Raw genomic sequence first — 14884 nt, forward strand, 5'->3', positions numbered from 1 at the left:
GGGGTTTATAAGATCTGAGACAAGAAAGAGGATTCAGAGGTCTCCTTGAATAGGTAAGAAATGTAAAGGCTGTAAAATATCTTTTATTTTCATTCCACAGTGGGACAGACCCTTGGAAATCTCAAATACTTTTGAAAGACAAGAAAGTAATTTCTCTCTCTCAGCAATGCTGTTTAGCAACCAAATTCTTCTTTAAGAAGGAATTCAGAGGCAAATTCTTTTTCTATTACTGTCTTTTGTTTTTCGTTAATGTTGGGTTTTGTTGCATTGTTTGGATGCCACATAGCAAGATGCCATTTATCCTCCAGACTTAGGAAACCATTATGCCTGAAAGCCTCGATCTTGCCTTAGGATGCCAGATCAATGATCTTTTTTTTGGATGTAGCTGGGAGGATTTTTGGAGCCGGACTACACTTGGAGACTGAGTTTGTGAGGAAAGAGGCAGTTATGCTTAAGCAATGCGGTGGATGTACTCAAAGTGGCAATTAACCCAGAGAAAGTCTGAATATTTCTCATGCATTCTTCTGACTGCAAAGCATTTCTTATACAACCGCACTTCTCCAGAAGTGCTGTTAAATCATCTTGAATTGTTTTTTCCTGCCACCCAGGAAGAGCATTCCCACAAATCCCACTCATCTGCTCAAATACACGTATGTGCCCTGACTGTGTAGCTGGTCTCAGAGCTAGGAAAACCAGGCTATGCTTTTTTTTTTTTTTTTAAATGACAACCATTCAAGCACAGATACAAGGCATTTGAAATTTTAGTAAATGCAGTGTGTGCCTCTTGTTAGGAAAAACTGGCCTTTAAGAGCCTCATTTCAACATAACCTCCTGTATTGACAGTTGGCTTCACAAGCTCTTGCACAAAAAATTTAGTAAAACCACTTGATAGCTGGAGAGAGAATTGCAGTACATTCCCTATTCTGGAAGCTTACAAAGAAATTGCAGTAATCCCTGTGGGCTGCAGAGAGACATTGTGCCCATGGGCAATGATTCGGGTAAAACTGAGGGGTTTTTTATGAATTCCTTTTTAAAAAAGCAATTCACTCAGAAGAGCCTACACCATATTAACTTCTGAATACATTTATCTTCTGCTAGCAGTGGTGATTATCTAGTGAACTGAAATACCCCAGCTATAATGCTTGCTTGAAAATTATAAGAAGTGGCATTCAGTAATGTGTCCTTTTCCAGGTTTTCAACAAAACCAAATGTGATGATTAATGAGAGAGAGTGAATCCGTATTCCTTTAGGTTAATTGCATTTATCTTTGTCTGCTTGCCACCCACACATTCCATTCTTTCAAGTTAAGAGCAGTTTATTATCATTGAGATCATTCACGACTGGACTGAATTTTTGTGGATGATTTTATGTTTCATCAAATGCAAGATTTAATGCTTTGGTTTTTATGTCTTGAGTTCATCTTGGAAGAGCTTGGAGGGTTTTTTACTTTTTATTCAGTACCCAAACTACTTAAAGCTTGATGCATTGCAGTTCTGCAAAGAAAACAAGATGCAATTAATAAAAAATAATTCCAATGCACACTTACATCAACAGGTACTATTCAGGGTTAAATTGATTTTGGAGTTAGTGTCTCTATATTGAGATGGTTTAAGAAGCAACAGATATTATAGTAAATAATTCTTCATTTTGAGTTTGGGTAATATTTTTAGCTTTATTGTGTGTTCTGCAGGAAAAAAAAGTAATGACAAATATATAGTAAGTATAAACTTTTCAATCCTTTAACTCTTTTTTTCAAGCTAAAGATCTCATCACACATGTCAGCATACCACCACACGGTGATTTCAAACCCAGAGATGATGTGATCACCTAGTTTGACCTTCTATAAAACAATAGTCAAAGAATCTAGTCCAATAATGCTTATATCAAAGAAATGTTTTCTCTTTGATCCATATTACTTTTGCATATTTTTCTAAAGATGTCTAAACTTGATTTTTAAAAGTCAAGTGAAGGAGAACCCATGACATGCCTAAGTTGTTGCTCAGGTAATTTAACCACACTCTTAACATGTGGGTTAATTTCTAGTCTATCTCTAAACATTGCATCACATTATGCCCTTCCCTGCTACGCAGAAAATGTCTATTTGTGGACTTCATCATGTCACATCTTGATCTTTGCTTGGGCAAATGAAGGAGAATACACTTCATTAGTTTCCCGTGATATGAATAATCATATGAAAATCAGTCTTAAATCATTCTTGTATCACTGTTCTGAAGTCTTTTCATTTGTCCTTATTCATGCAAGGTGAAGAAATCAAAACTAGACATAATTTTCCAATAACTAATAGGTGTATAAGGAATGTGCACACCCCAAGTGGCAGCTGACTGCATTTTAAAAAAAATCTTCTAACTGTATCAGAAGTGCAGATGCTTCTTTCATAGAACGCTGCTCTGCCATGGAAAGCAGCGGGGGTCACCACCTACTGAATTTGGTTTTGGGAAGAGTTCAGACAGAAGAGTCAAGCTCTGCATTTCTGAGGCAGTATGGATTTACTCATGACGCCCCTTGCTAACAGAGCTCCATGCACTTACTCCTACTTTGCACACAGCAGGCATTCAATGGCTACAGTGGTGACTAAGTCCCAATAAGGACTGGGACAGGCTCCACCAAGATACTTGGGGGCTGAAGCTCTTGCCCCGTGAGGAGGGGCTGAGGGACAAGGGCTGGTGCAGACAGAGCTCAGGGGGGTCTTCATAGTAGTCTACATAACTACAAGGAGGTCACCAAGAAGACAGACCCCGGCTCTTTTCAGTAGTGTGTGGTGGGAGGGCAAGAGACAACAGGCATAAATTGGAACAAGAGAGGTTCAGACTGGCTACAAAGGACAGCTTTCCCACCATGAGGATGATCAAGCATTGGAACAGCTTGCCTAGAGATATTGTGGAGATTTTCAAGTCCCGGATGGATAAATTCATGAGCAACCTAGTCCGACCCCATAGGTGACCTTGCTTTGAGCAGGAGGTTGGACGAGAGACCCCTTGAGCTCCCTTCCAGCTGAATTATTCTGTGATTCTGTGAAGTTAACCGCAATGAAAATAAGCAAAAGAACTTAGAAAAATATTGGAAAAGAGCTTCATTCTTATCTTTCATGAATCTTTTTCTTCTAATCAGACCCTCAGACATACTGGCATCAGATTCATTACGATGACTTTGGAAGCTGACATCAGAATTCCCCATGGGCTTCTTTGTGGATGTACATGAGAAGTGCACTGTTAGCATTGCTTCCAGCCACCGGGTGCTTAAAGAGAGATCAGCATTTCTTTAGTAAATCCTGGTTTTGAAAGATTTTGGCCATAAAAACCCACTTTAGGCCAAAATTGCACATTCACTTCCTTTCCCACGTTGCATTCCTGACCACCAACCATCTCAGTATCTTCTGGTCCCCAAACTTTGTGTGCTTTACACCTTCTTAGTTTGGGTTAAAGCATGTTCCTACTGCACTGGAATTGGTATTGAAGCCATTCCCATGCGACCAGGAGCCATGCAGATGCACAAGACCCAACCACTGAGCAATTGTCTTTTCATATCAAGTCCTACTTTTGCTGTATCTAGATGTTTATGCAGCTGTCGTCATGCTCTGAAAGTCACTGTGCACATTATGAATTCTTTATTGTTATCGTGTAGGAGTAAAACTTCTTTTCCTGTCCTATCTTTGTCATTTTTTATTAAAGTGAAGTTCTCTCCTCTTTCTTTTATGCACACTCCAGGACAGCCTGCTACTTGGTGCTGCTGGTTTGAGTTTCTCAGATTCACGGCTTTTTGCTCTCTGTCTCTCACTGGGTAGACTTCGTCATAGCGGTTCTGACACTTCATCTTGGGAGACGATATGGAGCCATGCCCTGTTATTATCACCCACATGCGACTGCGATGGTAATTTCCTGACAGCAAACTGCATATTCTCATGGTGAGAAAACATCCTCCACCAAGAGAGTGCACATGTGAATGGCAAATTATGGGAATAACAGGGATATTACCCTGTACATTGTTAAGTTAGAAATTTGATGGGGCATTTGCACAATAACCAAATATCAGCTTAGATGCTGTTTAATTATAAAAATTTAAAACTTTTAATCTGTTCTCACAAATCTGACAAATTATAATGCTGATTTTATAAATGGGATACAAAGTCACCAGAAGATGAAGTGGCTGGTAGGAGAGCATGAGGACTTGTACTCAGGCCTGCTAGACAGCTGCCGGCCCTGTGGGACTGTCCTTTTGCTCAGCTCCCAAAGAGGAATGACTCTTAAGGATGACCATTATGGGTATCCCAGCAAATCTCAGCTGCAGAAATGCCTCATACTACCTGATACAGCCTTAGAAAGCTGTTTAGAAAGAAAGACAGCCCTTCTGTTCCCAGTACGTTTCCCCCGTGAAGCTGCTGTTGGCAGACGGTGTCCCCTCTAACAGGACACCAGCGCAGCCACAGGCAGAAATGACCGCACGGTCCTGCTCGGGTGAAAAAGCCAAGACTCATCTCAAGTCTGATGGACCCAGTTTTTTTGCAGAAACAAATTTATCTGAAAAAACCCCAGCTTTTTTCTTTGCTCAAAATGGATTATTATTTTCTCCAGTACTTTTTTGTTCAGTGGTACTTGATGATATCTTGTGCGCATCTTGTTACCTGTGTGAGCTGGATTTCGGCTGCTTTCTGCTCTGTTTGAACAGGGTTAGTTGTTATTAGGGAGCTTTGCCACAGGATATTGTTTCTCTTGTCTAGAAAATGGGGCGTGTGCCTATGCAGGATTTTTTTGCCATCGCTTCGTTGACAGTTAATTCTACATCTTTTATATGAGCGTAAATTCAGCGTAGACCGCATGGCACGAGGCTCCTTCACAAAGGCATCTGCCCTGGACCGGTGCTTCAGAAACGCACGTCAGGGATGCGCAGGGATGTATGGAGTTTGGACATTTTGGTCTGCCCTGTTTTGGTTTTCCCTGCCACAGAGCAGGGAGATTCCCCGTCGCCTTTTCCACCCCCCCTGCACAGCCTGTTCAGCAGAGGGTTTAAAAAGCCCCACCCCAGACGTAGTATCCAGCCCCAGATCCATCATGTGGAGCGTTGCTCCTGTGCACATCCCCGGCAGCAGACCAGGGCGCGGAGGCAGGACAGAGGCTGCCGGCGGCCGCCCTCACCAAAGAGCTATCGCATCTTTGCAATAACGTCATAACATCCTCACGGCCAAGGAAGACTTTAAATCCCCTCAGCTTTGCATTTTCTTGGTCCCATTTTCACATAAACTGAATATTGGCTTGAAAATGGCCCCCACCTTGACCACGCTTCTCTGAAAGGCTGGGGAGAAAAGATTGTCAGTTGAGGAAATTTCTAAAGTGAGTGAAAACGTGTATCTGTAGTAGTTCTGAGAACAATATTTAACACAATTACCAAGTTTTTGTTAAGGGGCACACTGTAAAATGTGGCTCTGTCCTGCTAAAGAGTGTGCTGTGAAATCGGTGGAGCCCCACACCAGCTTCCCTGTAAATTTGGGCCATTTTGCAGTGATAAAAATTATACGGGGAGAAAGCAAGCCTCTATTTTACTTTGTCCTGGGCCGGATTGGGTGGTGTAACGCATCGGTGCTGGCATGAAAATATACAGGAAAGAGCTGCTGCGTCGAACTAGGGATGCAGCGGGCTGCGAGGAGCAGAGCACGACCTGCTTTTATCGTGGAAATCACAGCTGCACTTTCCCATCAAAGCCGAAACTTGGCCACCCCCTTTTTCATTCAGCCCACCTCCTTCCAAAAACTCCCTATCTACAGAGACAGAAATATTTATAGACTTTCTTGCGGAAATTGAAATAGTACACACTGAAGACCCCCAAAGCCTGCCTCTCTGCCAATATAAACAACGCTGGGGAAAAAATACACTCTTTATCTAAATCTCATTCACTGTATTTGTGGTGTTTGTTTTTCCTCTACCAGACAGGAGGTAGTGAAGGGAGGTACGTGTCCAAAAAGCTATAAAGCCTTTGAAACCCCAGGTGCTACCTTTGGTGGCTGCGCTTGGCCACCCTGCTCACCTCGCATCCTCAGCATCACAGCGACCTACTGCGTTTTGGGCTCTGAAAGGCTCATGCACAGACGACAGCAAACGCTTTCAAGCAAAAGCGTTACTGGATAAACTTTCATGCTAAGGTATGCAAGTACGGCCAGCCAGAGGATAACTGACCATCTGACAGACGCTGGGAAGGGCTCCAAATCAAACATCACGTCAAAAAACATCCATTCTCTGACTGCTTACGCCTTGGACTGCTCTTCAGTCTATCTGATCCATCATGTCCTGTCTATCAGTGTAAAAATGGAAGAGAAAGGAAAAGGAAACCCAGCCGTGGTGTTAGAGCATTTTTAAATTGTTTGCTCTGTACGTGAAGGGCAGTGGCTCGAGGTTGCTCTGCGGTCGTGGTTTAAAGCCCGTGGTGATCCCCTTGGTTGCTGGGCTTTTCTTGTGCTGGAAAATTCCTTTTCGCGTGAAGGTTTGGGAACGCTCTTCCAGCTCCCGAAACCTCGCACGCTTCCAGCCGAGGTAAGTGCTGGTCACAGGTGAGCACCATGGCCACGGGGCTGGCGGTAGAGGTGGCCACAACCTTATAAACACGCTGTAAATGAAAGTGCGAGGCTTCCCAATATTCACGCAGAGCTTTGAATTCTGAACGTAATTTTAAATATAGCAATAATTTTGCAATAAGAGAAAAAAAGGGTTTCTTTCCCTTTCCTAGAGACTTTATTTGGTTTTTATTTTTAAGGGAGTTGATTGAAGGAAAATCTATAGTGACAAACGTAAGTTATTTTTCTAAGGCAAACTGAAACCACTTTTCAGACCGCTATAGAAGATGAGTGGACTGGAAAGTGGCTGAGCTGAAGGTAAGGTAGCCGAGCGTGCCTGTATTTCTGCTTCCGTGCCAATTACAGTCATTACCTTTATTGAACTCTATACTGTACACTATGTATTTTTAATTACATTTTAGATTATTCTTGGGCAACGCACTATAGCGCAGGTCATTGGGGGGGACAGAAGCTTTTGTGTCTCTCCTTCTCCTCCTTATCTTTGGCTTGGACAGAGCTGCCCATCTTGTATTTAAAGTAGGCTCAGCGAGGATGGCATTTAGGCACACGCATGGCAGAAATGCCGCTTTAGCTCTTACCACCCAGGGTACAGGCGAGGCAGTGTTATTGGCCAATGACACGCTAATAGTTTGTGAGTTAATTTTGCCACAAGATGGTAAAAACATCGATGTCCTCAATGGGTAACATGATGAAAAGACCCTGACTGTTCCTGAGGGAGCAGGACAGACACGGGGTCTCTGGGGGCCGAGCTGTGGGTTGCTCTGGCCTTTGGCAGTCCAGATGTCAAAACAGTGTTATTTTAGAAATGCAAAAGGAATAGAAAGCATCACATTCCCAACCGGTCAGTGCTGTGAGATTTACAGGACGTAAGTGACTCTGGGTTTGTTGTAAGGATTTTTTTTTTTTACAAAATAGATTGCTAATGTTAAATGACTTTTGAAATATTCCTGAAGAGAGAACTAGAAAAGATAATAAAGATGTAACAGGGAGTGACCTCTACAAAATGCAAGGCTAGGTTATTGCTCGAACGCTTGATAAGGGAGGGTTGATAATAAATACATCCCTTTCCCAAGGGAAGATGGAATTGTGTCTTGGGAGGGTGAGGAAGGGAAGGGTCGTGCCTGGGAGACAGAGCCCCGGGACTCTCCAACCTCTTTCTCAGCAAAAAATCACGTTTCTGGGCTGGAATTACCTATGAGAGGTTGGCGCTCGTTCCCGTGGGGTGGTGCTGAGTCTCTCAGCCCCATGTGGACATCCCGCTTCTGGCTCTTCATTCCTTCTCCATAGGGCTGCTGCTGCAGTGCAGCAAGCTGTTGCAGCTAATGGAGAGTGATATCCTTAAAATATTCCTGTCCAAAATACTGCACAGCAGGAATATAACTGTACTGAACTCTGTAGTGTGGATTAAAGCCTCAGAGACAACAAAAATGCCTATTTTCAACTCCATGAAATCATAAATTATTATTGCAGGGCTGAGGAACAATTGGGAGGTCTAATGGTGGGGATAAGTATGTGATGGCTAAAGGAACAGAAAAAGTGATGGACAGAGGAGTCCGAGCTGTCAGCTCCATCTGCAAGGCCTCCCAAGCAAAACATGACTAAGGGCTGAAAAGTCTTTCTGAAGTGACAGCTGAATGCTTGAGGTCGGGAGGAATGTGGTCTTGGAGCTGACACAGCTAAACTGCAAAAAAACCTCTTCTGCATCGCAGCAAAAGCCTGGCTTTGGAGGACAGAAATAACCCCCTCCTTGTGTGTTCACCTCCCCAGTTGTAAATCAGGATGGCCAACCTCTGATTGAAGGCAAGCTGAAAGAGAAGCAAGTCCGGTGGAAGTTTATCAAAAGGTGGAAAACTCGCTACTTCACTCTGGCTGGCAACCAGCTGCTTTTTCGGAAAGGAAAATCCGTAAGTCAGAAGACCGTCAGTTTGATTTCTCTCTTTCCCTCCTCCCCAACACCATTTCCCAGAGGTTTTTACCACTCAGCTTTGCCCGTGGTCTCTGTACGCCGCATGGCTAACTTCAGCCAAGGGGTTGCTCCCTGGCTTTAGTTATATTTTTCTCTCTGGATCAAGAATGTGCGATTTTCGAGACTATTAGATTGGTGCTGCTCTTGTTCAGGCAACAAATGCCCAGGGCTCAGCACTGCGACTCCCGTGTCTCAGTAATTTATACCCTACTAGCTGGTGACCTTGTGCCTGAGCATCGTCCCCTCTGCCTCGAGGCATCCCAGGGTCACCTCTCGGATATTGCACAAGCTTCTGTTCCTGAAGGAATTACAGTGGGTTAAAAAATAGCTTCCAGTCTTGACCAATGAATCTTTATTTCCTTGAATAAACACAAATTCAATAAATTCTGCTCAGGTAAATATATTTTTTCCACTTGCAAAGGGTATGGCATGGGACAGCAAGGTAGGTAGCAGCCACAGCCAGCATGCTGCAAGCGAGCTGTCATTTCTGGATCCCCAGTTTTCATAGGACCAGCAGTGTTTGGGGGGGAGATGGTTATGTTCAGCACATCTGGAAAGTCAGGCCCTTCTGAACACCCCAGGGCAGCCTCCAAAACCAAGCAACTGTTCACCCTGTTTGAAAGTCTTCCCTGCTTTTGTACATTAATAACTGTTCTTGAGATGACGGCATTATAATGGTGCTATTTGTGCAGGAAGTACAAGTGTGTTTAAAGCAAGGTGATGCTAAAATGCTTTTCTCCCCAAGGAACGGAGGGTTTTTTGCTTTCACTTCTACCCTCATCTAAATTCAGAGAAATTCTGCTGAAATTTCTGTGAAATTGTTTGAAATTTATACCGAGGGGGCTCAGAGACAAGTGTGTCCCAGGGCATGGAGGAGCAGGTAATTGAATTCAGTCCTCCTCAGTTATTACTTCTCGGTTATTAGAAACTACTTTTCTTCAGCTTTTCACAATGAGAATTATCAAACATTGTGCCAAATAATCTATTTATTTTTGTTACAAGAGCTCTCTCTTAGATAATCCAAAAGTAGCAGCATCTTCCAACTATAGCCAAACCTTAATATTTCTGTTATCTTTATTATTTCTATAATAATCTTTATTATTATAGAAACCTTGTAAAGCTCTTTAAGCTGCTTAAATGGCTTCCTGAGCCCTTTGCTATGAGAAATACAACAGCGTGTCCAGCCGAGGAGGAACACGTGCCTTTCGTGGGGCAACACAATCCTCCTGAACGCAAGCAGTTCATGAGACGGCCTTTTCTTTACTTTCTAGTGACTTTTTCTGGTGTTTTGGTTGAGATTCTGAAGACAGCTTAATCCATACGTGTGCCATAGCTGCAGCTCGGTACTGGCTGATGTTCCCTTTTGAAAGAGTGCCAGAATAATTGTTGGTTTTTAGCAAGTCGATTGGCTTATAGAAACGTATTTAGCGGAATGGCTTTAATTAGCTCTCCAAACAAGCCAGGCATAAGGCACATCAGAATACCTTGATTACTCCTGGGATGCAATTAGCACGCAGAAATCGCCTCCTTGGATTTGCATTCTCAGTGCTCGCCGTGTTCACGCGGGGAACGTGCAACGCGTGGCAGGCGGGTGAAGCTGGCAGATTAGATTGTTGAACAGCAGATTTTGCTCAACAGTGTAATTCATATAGATTAACTTTCCTTTTCTAACTGGCAAACCCAAGGCTTCTTTGCTTTTTTTAAAAGTTGAACACAAATACCTGGACTGGTTTGTCAGTATAGCAGGCTGGCGTCCAGCCCCCCGGGGACAGCAGTGGGGTTATTGCGCCTGGGTAATCAGTCTTTCAAGCTGGTGCGTTATATCCTGTTATTTCTACATTTTTGGCCGAAATTTGAGAGTCAAGTCCTGCTGTTAACCATTGCCTGGGTTGTAGCCTGAAGCAACCCTGAGCCCACCAGTTTAGGCTGCGCACGTGCCCTGGGCTGACTATTGCAGACACCAAACAGAAAATTTTAAGCCCTTTAAGCAGGGCTGGAGGTGTGAAGCCTCACATAAATGGTTTGGACGATAAAAGTGTGACTTTTAGATCTGCTGTGATCTACTCACAGGAGGTCTGCTCCTGCTCACCTCCGGCACCCGGCGGGAGGACCAGCCCCACACCTCGCTGGCCAGGTACCGGTGCCAAAAGCATTGCAAGATGCAGGGCTACAGCCTGTGGCCGGATAAAGCGGTGGTAGAGGCTCCTGCCCAGCTGCATCTGGTGCTTGTTTCAGTCTTCGAGGCCGGACGGTGCTTGCCTGGCTGAGCATGACAGCTCTGCCCCGTCATCTCTGGCATTGTGGAGCAGGGCTGGGTGCTGTGTGGGCGTTTGGACTTTACATGCTGCTCACTTAAAAATACAAAGCTAACACAGAGGAGGTATTGTGAGATGGCCAGCTGGCTGTGCCTGCTTATTCCTGGAGCCCCACCATGAACCTTCCCTTTGTCAGAGTAACCATGTGGACAATATTTGCTCTGTGTAAGCAACTGTATGGGCAGTGGGTAAAGGGGAGGCAGGAGAAAGCCAAAATATAAGAGGTCTGAAAGCAAGCCACATCCTAAACTCCTGGAAAATTGTGGTAAACTCCTTCACAGAAATGTGCCTAGGGTACAATCAACTTTCTTTAGCAACTTGAGGTCAAACACTGTGTGGTAATGAAGGGAATATATCATTTTTGCTAGATAGGCTTCTAAGTCTAAGGGTCTGGCTCATGGGGTGCAAAGGTTTGGTTCTCAAGTCTGTTGTTGCTTTGCATTTTCTGTGATAAAATTCTCACAGTGTTTATCCCAAGTGCAGAGCCAGCTTAATGCTATTGATAAAGCCTTAATCAGTGTTTGTGGAAGCCGGGGAGCGTGGGCCACTGCTGTGGTCCCGTGGTCACGCACAGGGAATCAATGATGGCTCTGGAAACATTCGTTCCCACGTGAAGTTGGAGATGAACTTCATTGCTCATGGAAAGTCATTTGGTCAGAACTGAACATTTCAGGGGGAAATTATCCATTTAAAGAAAACTTCTCAGGTCTGGAATGGGGTCCCTGATAAAAAATGAATGAGTCAAATGTCCCATCCCAGAACGAGCAACAGCAACACCAGGGGATGGAGATGTGCTGGGAAGACGATGGCTCTGTGCTGTCGCTGCCATTCGCAGCCCACAGACCTCCCGTGTCCCGGAGGGGTCTGTCTGCTCACCCAGCCGCTGGCCCTGCCGAGGGGCTCGTGCCAGCCTCTCTTGCCGGAGAGCTGCTCCGGTCAAGGGATAGACTTCAATGCTGGTTTGAGTCACAAAGGAGGGGATTGCCCAAGGATTATGGCACTTCAGGAATGTAGGAGACCTTGACTGTAAATAATACTTATGTACGCAACACAGAGGAGCTCTAAAAGTTGGGAAACTCATCCTGGGTATTCGCTATGGATGTGGGAAAATGGCAGATCAGTGGTAAGGGTAGGGGACTATCAAATCCCAGAGAGGAATCACAGCCATTGGGCTTGGGACTTCTTTTGGATTGTCTTTTCAGATGAGCTTTTCCTTAGAACAGTAAAATGTTCCTGGTTCCTTCCCAGAAAGACTGAGACATTATTGCAGAAGTCTCCCTGCCCAGTTCTGGTCCTGCATTTCAGGCCTGGCCTGCTGGGAGAGCAGATGAAGCCAGGGCCGGCAGAGCAGCTCTGGAGATGGCAGCTCCCACACCACAGCCTCTCCCGAGTTGTGCTCAGCTCCTGCAAGATAATTAACTACTAATTCTCAATCAGATCGGTCCAGACCTCTCCTGTATGATAGGAGCAGAAAGCTTTTGGAAAACCTCTCTTACTCCTCTTGGTAAAAAGTATAAGAAGCTCAACAGGAGAAACAAAATTTTCTTGAGGAATCAGGGCCTTGGGCTTAAACTTCTCACCTGGAGACCCAATTTGCACATTTTTTATGAGCTCACGAATCTCTTCTCCTGCAGGAAACTTCCATGACTTGGTACAACTATCTCTTACACTCCCTGCATCATATTTCGTACAATGACACTAAGATTTCCTAGACATACCTACTTTATACATTTTCAAACAAAATTGCAACTGAGCTATCCCATATTCTCCATTCCCCACTGAGAAATGCCATGATTTCCCTCACGTTCCTGGGTCAGACTCAAGGTACCTGTTCTGTTTTCAAAACCAACAAAAGGAGTTGCTGCTTCCGTTTTCAGGTGGAGACTCTGAGGAAGGGAACAATTTATCACTGCTTAAGGGAAGAGACCTTTCTTGAGTCCCTGAGGACTGGCTGATTTTTATACTCAGGAAGCATTTGCCATCGGCACAAGTTGTGCGTGGCTCCGTTAACAAAGATCACCCTTATTAAAAGCCAGAGAAAGGAAAATCCAAGCCCATATTAATAGCTGAAGCTGGAACTACAAAGTGCAGATGCTGAGGGGGGTGAGAGCTCATGGGCATTGCTGTGGACCCTTGGCCATTGGGTGCAGTAGACCATGAGACCCCGTGAAACCCGATGGTGTTGAGCAGGTGAGCGTGGCACTGTGTGGGAGGGGGGTTTCTAACTCCCCTAAGGCTCTTTTGGGAAGTCCCCATCAGTGCATTTGCCTGCACGAGCGATGTTTACAAGCCCAGCTCTAGAGACATCAACTGTTTATTAAGATGGTGGAAGCTCAGCTGGATGAACTTGGTTCTGTTTGTCTTCCCTGTGTTTCAGAAAGACGACCCGGACGACTGCCCCATTGAGCTCAGCAAGGTGCAGAGCGTTAAAGTGGTGGCAAAAAAGCGCAGGGACCGCAGCCTGCCCCGGGCCTTTGAGATCTTCACCGACAGCAAGACCTATGTTTTCAAGGCCAAAGACAAGAAGAACGCCGAGGAGTGGCTTCAGTGCATCAACGTCGCCGTCGCGCAGGCTAGAGAACGGGAGAGCCGAGAGGCCACCACCTACCTGTAGAGCTGCTGGCACCTCCGTGGCCGTGCCAGCAGACCAAACGTGTCTGGGACCGCTCTGGCGCAGAGCATCCCACTGCCATACCGTGGACCTCTTTTACCTCCAAAATAGGGCCATGGAAAACCGTGGGGGAGACCATCTGTTGGCATGGACCAGGGAGAGCTTTGTGCAGCACGAGAGGTCTAACGCCTCGATGACGCTACCAGGTGATGAAGTGCCACCATGCGGGAGCGCTCCCTGGCACTGGGACGTTTGCTGGTGTAGAAGCAGCTTCCATGTCCACATGTGAAATGCAGGTTTTTCTTCAGGCTAATGGCCTGCAAGCCAGGAGACGTGGTTAAAAACAAACCTGGACCCCAGCCCCTCAACCTTTGCTTCTGAGATGCACAAGGTCTCGGTGGCTTTAGACACTGTCAAGAGCATTCAAGTGTGCAAGGGCTTTCTGCTTTCCTCAATCGCGTTCTGTCTGTAAAAAGATAATTTTCCTTCTTATTTTATCTCAGTGTACTTTATCCTTTTACTGTTTATATGTGTCTGTGGAAAAAACCAAATTTGCTGCTGCTTTCACGTTTGAAATGGAGCAGTTTTAAAGATTTAATACTGCTGAAAAATAATTTTAAATATTTAACTGTTTTGATTTTCCCCTTTTTCCTGCTCTTTCTCCCCCTTGAATGTAATTTTAAAAATTTATTTTCCTTTGTTTTTTTAATTGTCTTCTCTGTTCTGTAACTTTTCAAAATTTCTCCAAAACTGGAAAATTCCCAGTTTATTTGATTTTTCTTTGTCACTCTCAAATCATTCCAAACTGGAGGAAGCACAGTAGGAAAGACTGAAAGCAAAAAAGGAAAGGGCGGGGGGGGGGGATTAACGAGAAGTCTGCGGGTGAAGAAATTAACTTGGAGATCATTCAAGACTGAGGAGAAATAAAATTTGAAATTTCCCAACGTAGAAAAATGTATCTTTTGCAAAAAGTTGGTGCCAAAAAGGGAGAGTTAAGGGGGTGGGGAAAATCAGGAAAAAAATTAACTGTAATGTCTTTTACTGTAATACGTATCTTCCATTCAGTAGCGGAGGGAGCCCACAGCATTTTTGAAAGTCCCTTGCAGAGCACGGCATATTAAAAAGTCAGCAACGTAATCTGCTTTCTGAAATATTCTCGTGCCGACTTTCTTGGCCGTCGCCTTTGGCTTTGGCTCTGCGGACAGGAGGGCAGCAGGGGCTGGTGAGGCTGGCAGCACTGCTCGGGCGGCTCTGACGGCGGGGGCCTGCTCGAAGAGCTTCGTGAATTGGCAAGAAAACTGAAGAGCGATTAGAAACACGGGCAACATTTTGTGTCACTGAAAGCGCTTGGGGAACAGGGAGCAAGAGGAATGACCTGGGAAATAAATGCAGATTAAAGTCTATCGAGTAAA

General features: G+C 44.8%; 1 protein-coding gene across 16 annotated transcripts in view; it reads left to right on the forward strand.

Moving 5' to 3' along the window:
- Positions 1-13619, forward strand: part of VEPH1 (ventricular zone expressed PH domain containing 1) — a 97853-nt gene extending 84234 nt beyond the window's left edge. For 8 of the 16 annotated variants that reach the window (XM_072868544.1, XM_072868545.1, XM_072868551.1 and 5 more), the window contains 2 exons: positions 8348-8484; positions 13239-13619. In XM_072868544.1, the coding sequence (XP_072724645.1) occupies positions 8348-8484; positions 13239-13475 (374 nt within the window). In that variant the 3' untranslated portion in view covers positions 13476-13619. The other 8 variants (XR_012043526.1, XR_012043527.1, XR_012043525.1 and 5 more) reach the window with 8 other exon arrangements.
- The last annotated feature ends 1265 nt before the right edge of the window (positions 13620-14884 follow it).

Source organism: Ciconia boyciana, chromosome 7 (genome assembly GCF_034638445.1).
Source record: "Ciconia boyciana chromosome 7, ASM3463844v1, whole genome shotgun sequence".
NCBI classification, from domain to species: Eukaryota; Metazoa; Chordata; class Aves; order Ciconiiformes; family Ciconiidae; genus Ciconia; species Ciconia boyciana.